Consider the following 15,907-nt stretch of genomic DNA (forward strand, 5'->3'; position numbering starts at 1 on the left):
TGAAGTTTAACTATAAGAAAACTAATTCAGCCAGGCTGAATTGAAGTTTACCAATAGGAAAACTAATTCAGCCAGGCTGAATTGAAGTTTACCAACAGGAAAACTAATTCAGCCAGGCTGAATTGAAGTTTACCTATAGGAAAACTAATTCAGCCAGGCTGAATTGAAGTTTACCTATAGGAAAACTAATTCAGCCAGGCTGAATTGAAGTTTACCTATAGGAAAACTAATTCAGCCAGGCTGAATTGAAGTTTACCTATAGGAAAACTAATTCAGCCAGGCTGAATTGAAGTTTACCTATAGGAAAACTAATTCAGCCAGGCTGAATTGAAGTTTACCTATAGGAAAACTAATTCAGCCAAGCTGAATTGAAGTTTACCTATAGGAAAACTAATTCAGCCAGGCTGAATTGAAGTTTACCTATAGGAAAACTAATTCAGCCAAGCTGAATTGAAGATTTTCTTTAGAAAACCTAATTCAGCTAGGCTGAATTGAAGATATTCTTTAGAAACCCTAATTCAGCTAGGCTGAATTGAAGATTTTCTTTAGAAAACCTAATTCAGCTAGGCTGAATTGATGATTTTCTTTAGAAAACCTAATTGAAGATTTTCTCTAGAAAACCTAATTCAGCTAGGCTGAATTGAAGATTTTCTATAGAAAACCTAATTCATCTTGGCTGAATTGAAGATTTTCTATAGAAAACCTTATTCAGCTAGGCTGAATTGAAAATTTTTTATAGAAAACCTAATTCAGCTAGGCTGAATTGAAGATTTTCTATAGAAAACCTAATTCAGCTAGGCTGAATTGAAGATTTTCTATAGAAAACCTAATTCAGCTAGGCTGAATTGAAGATTTTCTATAGAAAACCTAATTCAGCTAGGCTGAATTGAAGATTTTCTATAGAAAACCTAATTCAGCTAGGCTGAATTAAAGATTTTCTATAGAAAACCTAATTCAGCTAGGCTGAATTGAAGATTCTCTATAGAAAACCTAATTCAGCTGGGCTGAATTGAAGATTTTTAATAGAAAACCTAATTCAGCTGGGCTGAATTGCAAGTTTTTTATAGAAAACTTAATTCAGCTGGGCTGAATTGAAGATTTTCTATTGAAAACCTTATTCAGCCAGGCTGAATTGAAGATTTTCTATTGAAAACCTTATTCAGCCAGGCTGAATTGAAGATTTTATATAGAAAACCTTATTCAGCCAGGCTGAATTGACGATTTTCTATAGAAAACCTTATTTAGCCAGGCTGAATTGAAGATTTTCTATAGAAAACCTTATTCAGCAAGGTTGAATTGAAGATTATCTATAGAAACCCTTATTCAGCAAGGCTGAATTGAAGATTTTCTATAGAAAACCTTATTCAGCTAGGCTGAATTGAAGATTTTCTATAGAAAACCTTATTCAGCTAGGCTGAATTGAAGATTTTTTATAGAAAAACCTTATTCAGCTAGGCTGAATTGATGTTTACCTATAGGAAAACTTATTCAGCCAGGCTGAATTGAATTTACCTATAGGAAAACCTTATTCAGCTGGGCTGAATTGAAGATTTTCTATAGAAAACCTTATTCAGCTGGCCTGAATTGAAGATTTTCTATAGAAAACCTTATTCAGCCAGGCTGAATTGAAGTTTACCTATAGGAAAACTAATTCAGCCGGGCTGATTGAAGTTTACCTATGGGAAAAGTGATTCAGCCAATCTGAATTGCAGTTTTGTAACCGAAAAACTTATTCAGCATGGCTGAATTGCAATTTTGTAACCGAAACCCTTATTCAGCTAAGTTGAATTGTAGATTTGTAACCAAAACACTTATTCAGCTACACTGAAGTGCATATTAGTAAACGAAAACTTTATTCACCTTAGCTGAATTGCAGATTAGTAACCAAAACCCCTATTCAGCTAAGCTGAATTGCCATTTTGTGACAGTTAACACCATTCTGCTTAATCGTATTGCCAATAACTTGTCATTATTCCCCACTTTTATTACAATGTTGCATCTTCTAATCCCATCAAATCAACTAATTTAGATGAATTTATTATCTGTGCTTATATATTTTTTTGCAGGCTACAATAGATACGGTTGCCGCTGACATCTGACACCCAGAATGGATAACAAAAATTACACATTTTTTAATGTGCAATAAATAAATAATTTCAACATTTCAAAACCTCAACAACATGTGGCAGCGGTTGTGGCTTTAATGATGACGTTAGTGGCTGGCTGATAATGATCTTTAAGTGACAAAATTTGTAATTCGATTACTCGCAGACAGAACTGACAGAAAGTGAGAGGTAGGGATCGAAGTAGAGGCAGGTTTGACAAAAAAAATCCAAACAAATATAAAAGCCCATACCAATCAATCAGAAACTGGTAACACAACTTAAGGAACGCACACAGCCATACACACTCTCTCACGCGACTACTGCCCTAGTAAAATAGTATTCAGTCACCCTGCAAGCCCCCTCTTCATTATTGACATTACAATAGACTTCTTTATGTTCCACTTTGGTCATTGAAGTCGCTCTCTTAACCATGGAACGTTCAAAGAAAACCAACGGCAGCAACAGTTGTGAATTTGCAAATAATTTAACAGCCACTAATGCATCCTCGGCGGCAGCAACAGTAACAAACAATACCGTGGGCACAACAACAACAACGACAAGTCCCTGGAGCAACAACAAAGAATCGCCACCCAATGAGGATGACTCGAACGAAGATGATACGGATAATGCAACACCGGCGAAAGTCACAGATCCCTTGGCACCTAAATTAACAAATAATGAGGTAAGTGTGCGATAAAAAAAATAAATAAGGAATAAGATGAAGGTGAAGGTGAGAAGGACGAGAAAATTGTTGCTTCTATTGATTGCTAAAGGGTTATATAATTGGTATATATCAAGAAAACCCATATTCAGCTATAGAAACCCTTATTCAGCCAAGCTGAATTGAAGATTTTCTATAGAAAAACTTATTCAGCCAAGCTGAATTGAAGATTTTCTATAGAAAACCTTATTCAGCCAAGCTGAATTGAAGATTTTCTATATAAAACCTTATTCAGCCAAGCTGAATTGAAGATTTTCTATAGAAAACCTTATTCAGCCAAGCTGAATTGAAGATTTTCTATAGAAAACCTTATTCAGCCAAGCTGAATTGAAGATTTCCTATAGAAAACCTTATTCAGCCAAGCTGAATTGAAGATTTCCTATAGAAAACCTTATTCAGCCAAGCTGAATTGAAGATTTTCTATAGAAAACCTTATTCAGCTAGGCTGAATTGAAGATTTTCCTTATTCAGCTAGGCTGAATTGAAGATTTTCTATAGAAAACCTTATTAAGCTGGGCTGAATTGAAGATTTTCTATAGAAAACCTTATTAAGCTGGGCTGAATTGAAGATTTTCTATGAGAAAACCTTATTAAGCTGGGCTGAATTGAAGATTTTCTATGAGAAAACCTTATTCAGCTGGGCTGAGTATAAGATCTTCTATGAGAAAACCTTATTCAGCTGGGCTGAGTTGAAGATTTTCTATAGAAAACCTTATTCAGCCAAGCTGAATTGAAGATTTCCTATAGAAAACCTTATACAGCCAAGCTGAATTGAAGATTTCCTATAGAAAACCTTATTCAGCCAAGCTGAATTGAAGATTTCCTATAGAAAACCTTATTCAGCTGGGCTCAATTGAAGATTTTCTATAGAAAACGTAATTCAGCTGGGCTCAATTGAAGATTTTCTATAGAAAACGTAATTCAGCTGGGCTGAATTGAAGATTTTCTATAGAAAACCTAATTCAGCTGGGCTGAATTGAAGATTTTCTATAGAAAACCTAATTCAGCTGGGCTGAATTGAAGATTTTCTATAGAAAACCTTATTCAGCCAGGCTGAATTGAAGATTTTCTATAGAAAACCTTATTCAGCCAGGCTGAATTGAAGATTTTCTATAGAAAACCTTATTCAGCCAGGCTGAATTGAAGATTTTCTATAGAAAACCTTATTCAGCCAGGCTGAATTGAAGATTTTCTATAGAAAACCTTATTCAGCCAGGCTGAATTGAAGATTTTCTATAGAAAACCTTATTCAGCCAAGCTGAATTGAAGATTTTCTATAGAAAACCTTATTAAGCTGGGCTGAATTGAAGATTTTCTATAGAAAACCTTATTAAGCTGGGCTGAATTGAAGATTTTCTATGAGAAAACCTTATTAAGCTGGGCTGAATTGAAGATTTTCTATGAGAAAACCTTATTCAGCTGGGCTGAGTATAAGATCTTCTATGAGAAAACCTTATTCAGCTGGGCTGAGTTGAAGATTTTCTATAGAAAACCTTATTCAGCCAAGCTGAATTGAAGATTTCCTATAGAAAACCTTATTCAGCCAAGCTGAATTGAAGATTTCCTATAGAAAACCTTATTCAGCCAAGCTGAATTGAAGATTTTCTATAGAAAACCTTATTAAGCTGGGCTGAATTGAAGATTTTCTATAGAAAACCTTATTAAGCTGGGCTGAATTGAAGATTTTCTATGAGAAAACCTTATTAAGCTGGGCTGAATTGAAGATTTTCTATGAGAAAACCTTATTCAGCTGGGCTGAGTATAAGATCTTCTATGAGAAAACCTTATTCAGCTGGGCTGAGTTGAAGATTTTCTATAGAAAACCTTATTCAGCCAAGCTGAATTGAAGATTTCCTATAGAAAACCTTATACAGCCAAGCTGAATTGAAGATTTCCTATAGAAAACCTTATTCAGCCAAGCTGAATTGAAGATTTCCTATAGAAAACCTTATTCAGCTGGGCTCAATTGAAGATTTTCTATAGAAAACGTAATTCAGCTGGGCTGAATTGAAGATTTTCTATAGAAAACCTAATTCAGCTGGGCTGAATTGAAGATTTTCTATAGAAAACCTAATTCAGCTGGGCTGAATTGAAGATTTTCTATAGAAAACCTTATTCAGCCAGGCTGAATTGAAGATTTTCTATAGAAAACCTTATTCAGCCAGGCTGAATTGAAGATTTTCTAGAAAACCTTATTCAGCCAGGCTGAATTGAAGATTTTCAATAGAAAACCTTATTCAGCCAGGCTGAATTGAAGATTTTCTATAGAAAACCTTATTCAGCCAGGCTGAATTGAAGATTTTCTATAGAAAACCTTATTCAGCCAGGCTGAATTGAAGATTTTCTATAGAAAACCTTATTCAGCCAGGCTGAATTGAAGATTTTCTATAGAAAACCTTATTCAGCCAGGCTGAATTGAAGATTTTCTATAGAAAACCTAATTCAGCTGGGCTGAATTGAAGATTTTCTATAGAAAACCTAATTCAGCTGGGCTGAATTGAAGATTTTCTATAGAAAACCTAATTCAGCTGGGCTGAATTGAAGATTTTCTATAGAAAACCTAATTCAGCTGGGCGGAATTGAAGATTTTCTATAGAAAACCTAATTCAGTTGGGCGGAATTGAAGATTTTCTATAGAAAACCTAATTCAGCTGGGCTGAATTGAAGACTTTCTATAGAAAACCTAATTCAGCTGGGCTGAATTGAAGATTTTCTATAGAAAACCTTATTCAGCTGGGCTGAATTGAAGATTTTCTGCCGAAAAACTTAGAAAAACGTATTTATATTCAATAAAAATCATTCAATATCCGTTTCCTGTTTTTAATAATTATTTTTTTCTTCTTCCTCTTCGTTTTGTGTGCTTTCAGCGTGTCCTCGTTGTCTCTGTAACAGAACGACGCCGTGAAACATGGGGCCAAAAAGCCGAATTTCTTTTGGCCGTCATTGGCTTTGCCGTTGACTTGGGCAATGTTTGGCGTTTCCCCTACATCTGCTACCAGAATGGTGGCGGAGCCTTCCTAATACCCTATTGCATTATGTTGGTATTCGGTGGACTGCCCCTGTTCTATATGGAACTGGCATTGGGACAATTTCATCGTTGCGGCTGTTTGAGTATATGGCGGCGAATATGTCCGGCATTGAAAGGTAAGTCGAAGTTCTATTCTTACTGTGCAGGAAAAAACATGTTCCACCTGATTTCTAACTTATGATGCTAATAAGAGCCATGGAGCAACCAACAGCTGTTGGCAGAATCATCATTTTCGTATTTGTTCAGACTGGCCTCTTCATGGGTTTTTGTAATCCATACCACCCCCACCACCGAACCACCTCATTCCCCCTCACAATCTTTGCTGTCTGCCGCCAGCTTTGCGGCAATTGTTTACTGCCAGACAATTTGACTGACGACCGAATCCGACTGCCTTACCTTTCAATGTTTGATTGTCGGCTCATTTGTCCTCCACTTTTGTCTCTTTGTGTTCGCCTTTTTCTTTGAAGACAAAAAAGGAAACCTATTGACTTAGCAGTTTTTCTGTAGCTTTTCCACTTCGTGTTAAAGACACTCGTATGTGTGTGTGTATGTGTAAAGTTTAAACTGTTTTTATTTGTTTTTCCCGGCCTTTCGCCTTTGCCCTCCTTCCCCCTCGTTCGTGTCTTTTGTTTGATTCTATTATTTGGTTTCTTAGAGGAAACTTAAAAAAGAGTTTTTGGTTCCTAGCCTAAGTCTTCGGTACACACTCTCAGAGTTACTAAATTCAACTTCAAAGCGGTAAAAACTATGACGTTTCATGTATGTGCATGATGACATATTCGAAAGGGTAAAAGTTTTCTGAATATGCAAGGACTTGGAAGTAAAATAGGAAAACTTAAACGATTAGCTTTTCTAAGGGCTTTAAAGGCATCAATAAGGTATAAGGAACCATAAAAATTGTAGATAATCCATAGGAAATCATATTCAGCTTAGCTGAATTGAAGATTGCCTATAGGAAATCCTATTCAGCAAGGCTGAATTGAAGATTACCTACTAGAAATAATATTCAGCCAGGCTGAATTGAAGATTACCTAAAGGGAATCATATTTAGGCAGACTGAACATGCTAAATTGACGTTCACCTATAAGAAAAGTTTTTTAGCTAAGCTGAATTGAAGATTACCTACAAGAAATCATATTCAGCCAGGCTGAATTGAAGATTACCTATTGGAAATCCTATTCAGCAAGGCTGAATTGAAGATTACCTACTAGAAATAATATTCAGTCAGGCTGAATTGAAGATTACCTAAAGGGAATCATATTTAGGCAGACTGAACTGAAGATTACCTATAAGAAATCATATTAAGCTAAGCTGAATTGAAGATTACGTATAGAAAAGTGTATTCTGCTAGGCTGAATTGAAGTTTACCTATAGTAAACCCTATTCAGCTATGCTGAATTGAAGGTTACCTATAGTAAACCCTATTCAGCTATGCTGAATTGAAGTTTACCTATAGTAAGCCATATTCAGCTAGGCTGAATTGAGGTTTACCTATAGGAAAACTTATTCAGCCAGGCTAAATTTAAGTTTACCTATAGGAAAACTTATTCAGCCAGGCTAAATTGAAGTTAACCTATAGGAAAACTTATTCAGCCAGGCTGAATTGAAGTTAACCTATAGGAAAACGTATTCAGCCAGGCTGAATGGAAGACTACCAATGGAAAATCATATTCAGGCGGGTTGAATTGAAGTTTACCTTTAGGAAATTTTATTCAGCCGAGCTGAATTGAAGATTACCTATAGGAAATCTTATTCAGCTGGGTTGAATTGAAGATTACCAACAGGAAATCTTATTCAGCGGTGCTTAATTGAAGATTTTCTATAGAAAACCTTATTCAGCGGGGCTGAATTGAAGATTTTCTTTAGAAAACCTTATTCAGCCAAGCTGAATTAAAGATTTTCTATAGAAAACCTTATTCAGCCAGGCTGAATTGAAGATTTTCTATAGAAAACCTTATTCAGCTGGGCTGAATTGAAGATTTTCTATAGAAAACCTTATTCAGCTGGGCTGAATTGAAGATTTTCTATAGAAAACCTTATTCAGCTAAGCTGAATTGAAGATTTCCTATAGAAAACCTTATTCAGCCAGGCTGAATTGAAGATTTCCTATAGAAAACCTTATTCAGCCAGGCTGAATTGAAGATTTCCTATAGAAAACCTTATTCAGCCAGGCTGAATTGAAGATTTCCTATAGAAAACCTTATTCAGCCAGGCTGAATTGAAGATTACCTATTGGAAATCATATTCAGCCAAGCTGAATTGAAGATTTCCTATATAAAATCATATTCAGCTTGGCTGAATTAAAGATTACCTATATGAAATCATATTCAGCTAGGCTAAATTGATGATTACCTATAGGAAATCCTATTCAGCTGGGCTGAATTGAAGATTATTGCACTTTTGCACAACTTTTCATGCCTTTGTCCGTTTATGGATATTTAACTGTCAATAAAAATCGATAAATCATAAAAAATAACGTTTACACATGTAGCACATGTTTTATTTACTCATTTAAGTCAATACCACCATCATAACCTTTAACTGAACTCAGGCAAACTATTATTCGCTGTTAAGCAAACACTGTTTGTGGAGAAATGAAAGAAATGCAAATAAATCCAGATTCCGTTTTTTTTATAAAAAAATGTACACATACTTCAATATAGCCAATAAACTGGCAGAATATAAATAAATGAAATAAATATTGAAATGCAAGTTAATATTTTAATTGAATATATTAAAGATAACTTTTTGGCATTCATTTTTTGATTAGTGTATGTCTGAACATGTGGTATATTTAAATAAATTACAAAAATTTGTATTTCTGATTTTCTTTTCTTGGTCCCTGGCCCTTTTGAAAATCATAAACGCCATTCATACAAAGTAAGATTTAATTATTTAATTTTCGATGTCTTATTTTCAAATTTTTACTGGAGGCAGATGCTGAGGGATGAGACAGTATTGGGAATTTTTATTATAACTCATGTTGTTAAATATTCAGCTAATTTAATTAGAATGTAAACAGATTTATTATAAAGAAAACAAATTCCTCTTGTAATTTCATAATGAGAAACAAACGTCTGAACAAGCCATTACAACAATAGGTCTGTCTTTTGAAAATTTAGTTATATTCGATGATTGTTTTTTGTCCCAATTTCTTCATCCACCACTGTTTGCCAGTAAATAGCAGACATTAAGCAAAGCCTTGATATGCGGCGTATCCTCCTCACAACGAAGTTGAGTGTTTGGTAAGGATACGCCATACATATCGTTTCGCACAATTACAAAATAACAAGCAACAAGTTTGTCTTTCATTTGTTTTTTTTTTTGCTTTGCCACATGCCGCCCTCATTCTATGTTCTCTGTCTCTCATTCGTTTTGTTTTCGAAAATCTGATTACTTGCAAAGTTATCAAAAGCATGTCAAACCAACTGAAGTTGGGCGCCACTCACACGCACGAATATAAAAGAGCAACAGTTTATGAATTTGACATTTAATTGATAATCTAAAATCTATTTGGGCATATCAGAGGCGGTATGATTAACGAAAAAAGAAGCTGGTAGCCACATGGTTGACAAATCAGAAATATCATGGCTACATACATTCATATACATCTAATTTCGAAATGAACGAGAGATTAATTTGAAGCATTTGCTTTTATTAAATTAAATACTTTTTTGGTAACTCTGAGTTGAGCTTTCCTGAGGCGGTAATAGACGAAAACTGAAGTTTAGGGGCAGCAGGAAATAGAAAGCCCTGTAGAGGATCTAAAATTTAAGCAAGAAGATTGACCACACATCGATCTGTAGATGGGCTCCCTTTCTTGAATCTACTAATCTGCTTTTCATGGAGCTGTTCATGATGTTCCCATGAATATGATCTCCTATCTATTGAAAAACTCTTCCTCTTTTATTGAGGAGAGTTCCAATTCGTCTATCTATAGAAAAAAGTCGAACCAATAGTCTCGACGACAGGAGGCTGTAGTTGTGGAAAATTGAAGTTCGGTAACAGGTGGAAATAGAAGGACCTGTAGTAGATCTAAAATTTAAGCAAGAGCTGGTAGAGAAGATCGCCCACTCTTGGAGCTGTAGATAGGCTCCCTTTCTTGAATCTACTGATCTGCTTTTCATAGAGCTGTTCATGATGTTCCCATGAAGATGATCTCCTATCTATTGAAGAACTCTTCCTCTTTTATTGAGGAAAGCTCCACTTCGTCTATCTATCGAAAAAAATCGAACCAATAGTCTCGACGACAGGAGGCTGTAATTGTGGAAAACAGAAGTTCGAGGACAGGAGAAAATAGAAGTACCTGTAGGAGATCTAAAATTTAAGCAAAAGCTGCTAGAGAAGATAGCCCACTCTTCGAGCTGTAGATGGGCTCCCTTTCTTGAATCTACTGCTCTGCTATTCATAGAGCAGTTCATGATGTTCCCATGAAGATGATCTGCTATCTATTGAAGAACTCTTCCTCTTTTATTGAGCAGAACTCCACCTCGCCTATCTATAGAAAAATCGAACCAATGGTCTCGACAAATTTGTTTCTTTGGAAAAAAATAGACCCATAGGCTTTGAAAAATATAGTCACGATTTTCTTTCTATAATATAAAAAATGGGCCCAAGGCTCTTAACGGTCTTCTGTTTCTGCAGCAAAACTTGAGAGAGAAAGAGAGCATAGAAAGGGTCTTAATCTCAAAGGGACTAAGTTAGGTCGAAAAGAGGGGTGGGTAATACCAACACATGTCCAACATGGGAATGGCATACAGCCAACTGAGGCCTGTTGTGCGCTCTAGAAAGGCAGTGAAATATAGAATTAGGGAAAGTTTAGATTAAAACATTTTGGGTTTGATCCCCGTATGAATCTAGGAATTCCGTGTTTTTTTGAGAACTCCTTCAGTCTATTCCATTTTGACAAATATAGTCACGATTTTTTTTCTATAATATAAAAAATGGACCCAAGACTCTTCACGGTCTTATGTTTCTGCAGCAAAACTTGAGAGATAAAGAGAGCATTGAAAGGGTCTTAATCTCAAAGGGACTAAGTTAGGTCGAAAAGAGGGGTGGGTAATACCAAAACATGTCCAACATGGGAATGGCATACAGCCAATTGAGGCCTGTTGTGCGCTCTAGAAATGCAGTGAAATATAGAATTAGGGAACGTTTAGGTTAAAACATTTTGGGTTTGATCCCCGTATGAATCTAGGAATTCCGTGTTTTTTGAGAACTCCTTCAGTCTTTTCCATTCACATCCCCTCAGATCGGTTAGTCCGTGAAAAGTGTAATTTTCCAAATGCTGGGCAAATGTTCCAGCCTGGTTCAAATCCTTCATCGGTTAGGCTCCTTAAGAATCCATTTATGGTAGTCACATACATGAACGGTGACAAAATCCCTCCCTGTGGTGTTCCCTGACCTACTTTGTATCTGATTGTTATGCTATAGCTAATCCATATATTCCTTGGCATATAGATAACCCAGTCTATGATTGTCCGGTCATCTTGGAAAGTATCTAAGAATTGGATAAGCGTATTAGTGCTGAATGCATACCGCTAAGGTATACATTTTCTTGGCGAAGGTGCCCTCAATATAGTGTACTACCTCATGTAAAGCGGTTTCCACTGATCTCCTCTTTACATAGGCATGTTTTTTATATTTCAGCTTATCATTGGGTATACTGCTCTTTATCATGGTGTCGATTGAACGTTCCATGGTTTTGAGTAGGAATTCATGGTTTCGAGTGGGATTTAATCGCCTTACGCCGATAGGGTGTTATCTGGATAGGCTCAATAAATTGTCATCCAGTAAAGGAGCCTCTTGGGAGTCGGATATTTTTTCATCGGCTTCCTTATTTTTGCTGCTGGGTATTTTTCTCTGTCAACGTTTTATGGCTTCCTCCTCTTCAATTCTTGCCTTTTCTGCCAATAATTGGTGTATTATACAGGTTTTTGGTCGGGAATCTTTGTTATTTATATGGTTTACTTCAGAGATCTTGATTTTAACAGTCTAAAGTTCCTGGATTAGCCGGATGTGTATATTAGCTTTGGTAAATTTTTCCATCAGATACATTGTTGCCGTCTCACGCCGACAGAGTTTTATCTGCATAGCCCCTATATATTGTCATCCAGCAAAAGAGCCTCTTGGGAGCCGGCATCTTCTCATCGGCTTCCTCATTTTTGCTGCTGGGTATTTCTCACTGGGAACCTTTTATGGCTTCCTCCTCTTCAATTCTTGCCTTTCCAATCTTGAAGTAGACAGCGGTGCAGTTAAACGAGATGTGGTTTCCTTATGTTTCACACGGAGTGAAAGTTCTGTTCTATTCGTTGCTCTTTTAGACAATATTTCATTAAGAACTAAGTACGGGAATATGACTTAACCTATCTTAGACTAATGTGTTAAAAAAAGAGTGAGAGCTGTTATCTTATGTTAACTCTGTACAAAAATAAATACCTCTTTAACTAAATTTTCTCTCTCTCTCTCTGTCTCTTACACTAGAGACCAGGGTTGCCATTGTACAGCTAAAGTCGAAATTTGCAACCTTTTTGATTCCCATGTGACTCTGCAACTTTTTACGCTTTGTGGGACTTCCTGTTTTGCTAAGTTGTAAATCGTTTTTGTGTTCTATTGTTATCGGAACAAATTTATTGACAAATTTACATTTCTGTGCGACTATCAGATCTACTCCTCCCTGTGGAAACTTCCAACTTCTTCACCATTAGTGTCGTGTTCTGCAGACCAAAGACTTCGAGCTTGCGGCTGCCACAACCTCTGCAATAGTCTGCATTTGTCAACTGTGGAATGTCTCTTTTCTTCTCTAGTTGGAGTTTCTCCCCTATAAAAGTTACCCGGATGGACTACTACCTTCGATAAGTGGCAGAGCTCGTCACTATAGCATGCCATGGTAACATTTGCCTTATTTACCGGTCGTTACGGAAGCTTTCGATGCAGGAACTCGTCTTTTTGATATTAGAGACAGCTTCATTGCCTCCAATCGCTGAGTTCTTGTGACAGTCTCCCTTGACTTCAGATTAGCTCTGCCTTCTCTTTATATCAACCAGCCACATTTTTTTTTGGGTTTGGCGATATCCTTGCTCAGGGTCTCCACGACTGATTTTTTTAAAGGATTTTCCACGAATTTGTTTCTATTCACAGCTATACACATTGTCAGTCTTCCCATGCAGCAGGTGATCCATGATCATATTATTGACCGCATTCATTATTTTCTTTTGTCGATCGCCTCATAGCAGAGATCGTCTCTATAGCGCCTCCTGGCAACCTTTACATAAGATTTGGGGTTTGGCGTTCGTCTGCTCTTCCTGAAACCTAATCCTCTTTGCCGCTTCCGAGGAAGTGGAGGAATGGTCAGGCTTCTGAGCATCAGTTTGCTGTTACAACTTGTCTCTACGGTTCATCCTCACCAACTTTTGCCTTTGTGTCGTATATAACTGCTTCTTTTTTGTTACGAGCTTGGCAATATTTTTGCTCAGAGGTCTCCACGATTTTTTCTATTGAAAAAATAGACCCAGGAGTTTCCATTATTTTTTCTATTCACAGCTATCCAGATTGATGGCTCCCTTGCAGCAGGTACTCCATGATCATATTATTGACCGTATTCATCACCTTCTTATCGATCTCCTTTTTTAGTTCCGGGGACGCACTGTTCTCGACGATAACTTCATAACAGAGGTCGTCTCTATAGCGCCTTCTGACAACATTCGAGCTTGTTTCTACGGTTCATCCTGATCTGTTTTTGCCTTTGTGTCCATATAACTGCTTCTTTCTTGTTGTCAGCTTGGCGATATTCTTGTTCCGGGTCTTCACGATTTTTTTTTCTATTAAAAAACAGAAGTTTCTATCCAGATTGATGGTCTTTCCATGTTAAGGGTTTCCACGATTTTTTTCTTAAAATTATAGACCCAGAAATCTCCATGAATTTAAAAACAATTTTTTGTCTATAGTAAAAATAGACCCAGGGCTCTCCACGATTTGTTTCCTATAGAAAAATACGACCCCAAGGGTCCTGCCGATTTTTTTGCTATAGAACAAAAATAGTCTAAGGAGTTTCCGCGAAAAAAAATACGAAGTGGCCTCCACGATTTTTTCTATGGGCCTAAGGGTGTAGACAATTTTTTTTTACAAAATAATAGCGACACAAGGTTTTTTAAATATTTTTTTAATCCGATTTTTCCTATCCTTCCTTAAATCCTTTAACATTTTAAAGTTTCTGTTTTTTTTATAAATCCTCACACATACTGTATCTTTTTTTCTTATCACCTACAACTTAATCGAAAAACTTTTAGTTACTCTGTGATTTTATACTAACTTCTCTGCCACCCTCTATTCACCACCTCATTTTGTTTGTGATCTCCTCAACAGGTGTTGGCTATGCAATCTGTCTAATTGACATTTATATGGGCATGTACTATAACACAATTATTGGATGGGCCGTTTATTATCTGTTCGCCTCGTTTACATCGAAATTGCCTTGGACATCGTGCGATAATCCATGGAATACGGCCGCATGTATGCCCGTGACGAATGCGAACTTTAATGCCAATCAAACAACGCCGGCCAAAGAGTTTTTTGAGTGAGTATTTGAAAGTAGCCTTCCCTTCAACCCATTTAACTCCCCCAACCACCTCATGTGGGTCATATGTGTGTGTTCGTTTAAAGCAACAAATAAACATTCTGCCCTGGGAATGAGATGTCTGATTGTCTGCCTCTCTAAATGACAGACATCCAGTCAGCCATCTATTCATCCGGTGAAGGATGTTTTTAACCACTCAACAATAAATGTGTTTATCTAAATGGTTAGCAAGGCTACTATAATACACCATTTGTTGTTGTTTTTGTTGCCAATATAAATGTTTATTTATTTTGATTTATTTGTTCTTATTGTTGTATTCGTTTTCATTGCAGACGCAAAGTCTTGGAACAGTACAAATCGGATGGCCTCGATTTAATGGGTCCCGTTAAGCCAACATTGGCTTTATGCGTTTTTGGTGTTTTCGTTTTGGTCTATTTCTCCCTGTGGAAGGGTGTCCGTTCCGCTGGCAAAGTGGTATGGGTAACCGCATTGGCTCCATATGTGGTACTCATTATTTTGCTGATTCGAGGTGTATCGTTGCCGGGCGCTGATGAGGGTATCAAATATTATTTAACACCAGAATGGCATAAGCTGAAAAATTCAAGGGTAAGTAGAAGGGAGGGGAAGAGGGGACGGAGAAAAAAAATTATGTATAGAAAATAAAATTCGTGAATAGACCGTTGTCGTCAAGACCCTTGGTTCGCTATTTGCTACTACAGAAAATAATTATCGAAAAATGTATCGGGACCCTTGGTTAAATTTTTTATAGAAAGAAAAAATTCATCGAGACCCTTGGGTCAATTTTTTATATAAAAAAAAATTATCAAGAACCTTGGGTCCATTTTTTACAGAAAAAAATCATCGGTATTCGTAGGTCTATTAAAAAAAATTATCGTTACACTTGGGTCAATTTTTTTGTATAGATCCCTTCTTAGCAGATATCATCTATAGCGCCTCCTGTCAACCTTTACATATGATGTGGGTTTTGGCGTTCGTCTGCTGTTCTGGAGACCTAAACTTCTTTGATGCTGCTACGAAATCGAGGCAAGGTTAGACTTCTGAGCATCTGTTAGCTATTCGCGCTTGTTTCCACGGTTCATCCTGACCAGCTTTCGCCTTTGTGTCCCATTTAACTGTTTTTTTCTTGTTGTGAGCTTGGCGATAATCTTGCCCGGATCTCCACATTTTTTTTTTTTTTTTTTTTGCTATAGAAAAATCGACCCATATATCTCCAATTTTTTCTATAGAAAATACATAATCGAGACCCTTGGGTAAATTTTTTATAGAAAAAAAAAATGATGGAAACCCTTGGGTCAATTTTTTAAGACAAAAATTCATCGAGACCTTTGGATATATTTTTTTATAAAAAATAAAAATTCATCGAGAATCTTGGGTCAATATAAAACAAATTTAAAGACTCTTGGGTTTATTTTTTATAGAAAAAAATTATCGGGAACCTTGGTTGAATTTTTTATAAA

At 36.4% G+C, this 15,907-nt stretch overlaps 1 protein-coding gene across 1 annotated transcript; it reads left to right on the forward strand.

The window, feature by feature from the left end:
• Positions 1 to 2,535: 2,535 nt before the first annotated feature.
• Positions 2,536 to 15,035, forward strand: LOC133337698 (sodium-dependent serotonin transporter-like; the record flags this gene model as incomplete). Its single annotated transcript, XM_061545904.1, has 4 exons — positions 2,536 to 2,787; positions 5,694 to 5,970; positions 14,219 to 14,429; positions 14,762 to 15,035. Coding segments are annotated over exons 1-4 (1,014 nt in total), but the record flags the coding sequence as incomplete, so codon positions are not given.
• Positions 15,036 to 15,907: the final 872 nt, after the last annotated feature.

Source organism: Musca vetustissima, unplaced genomic scaffold (assembly GCF_032173495.1).
Source record: "Musca vetustissima isolate MV318-11 ecotype Yass unplaced genomic scaffold, APGP_CSIRO_Mvet_v1 utg19594, whole genome shotgun sequence".
Classification (NCBI taxonomy): domain Eukaryota; kingdom Metazoa; phylum Arthropoda; class Insecta; order Diptera; family Muscidae; genus Musca; species Musca vetustissima.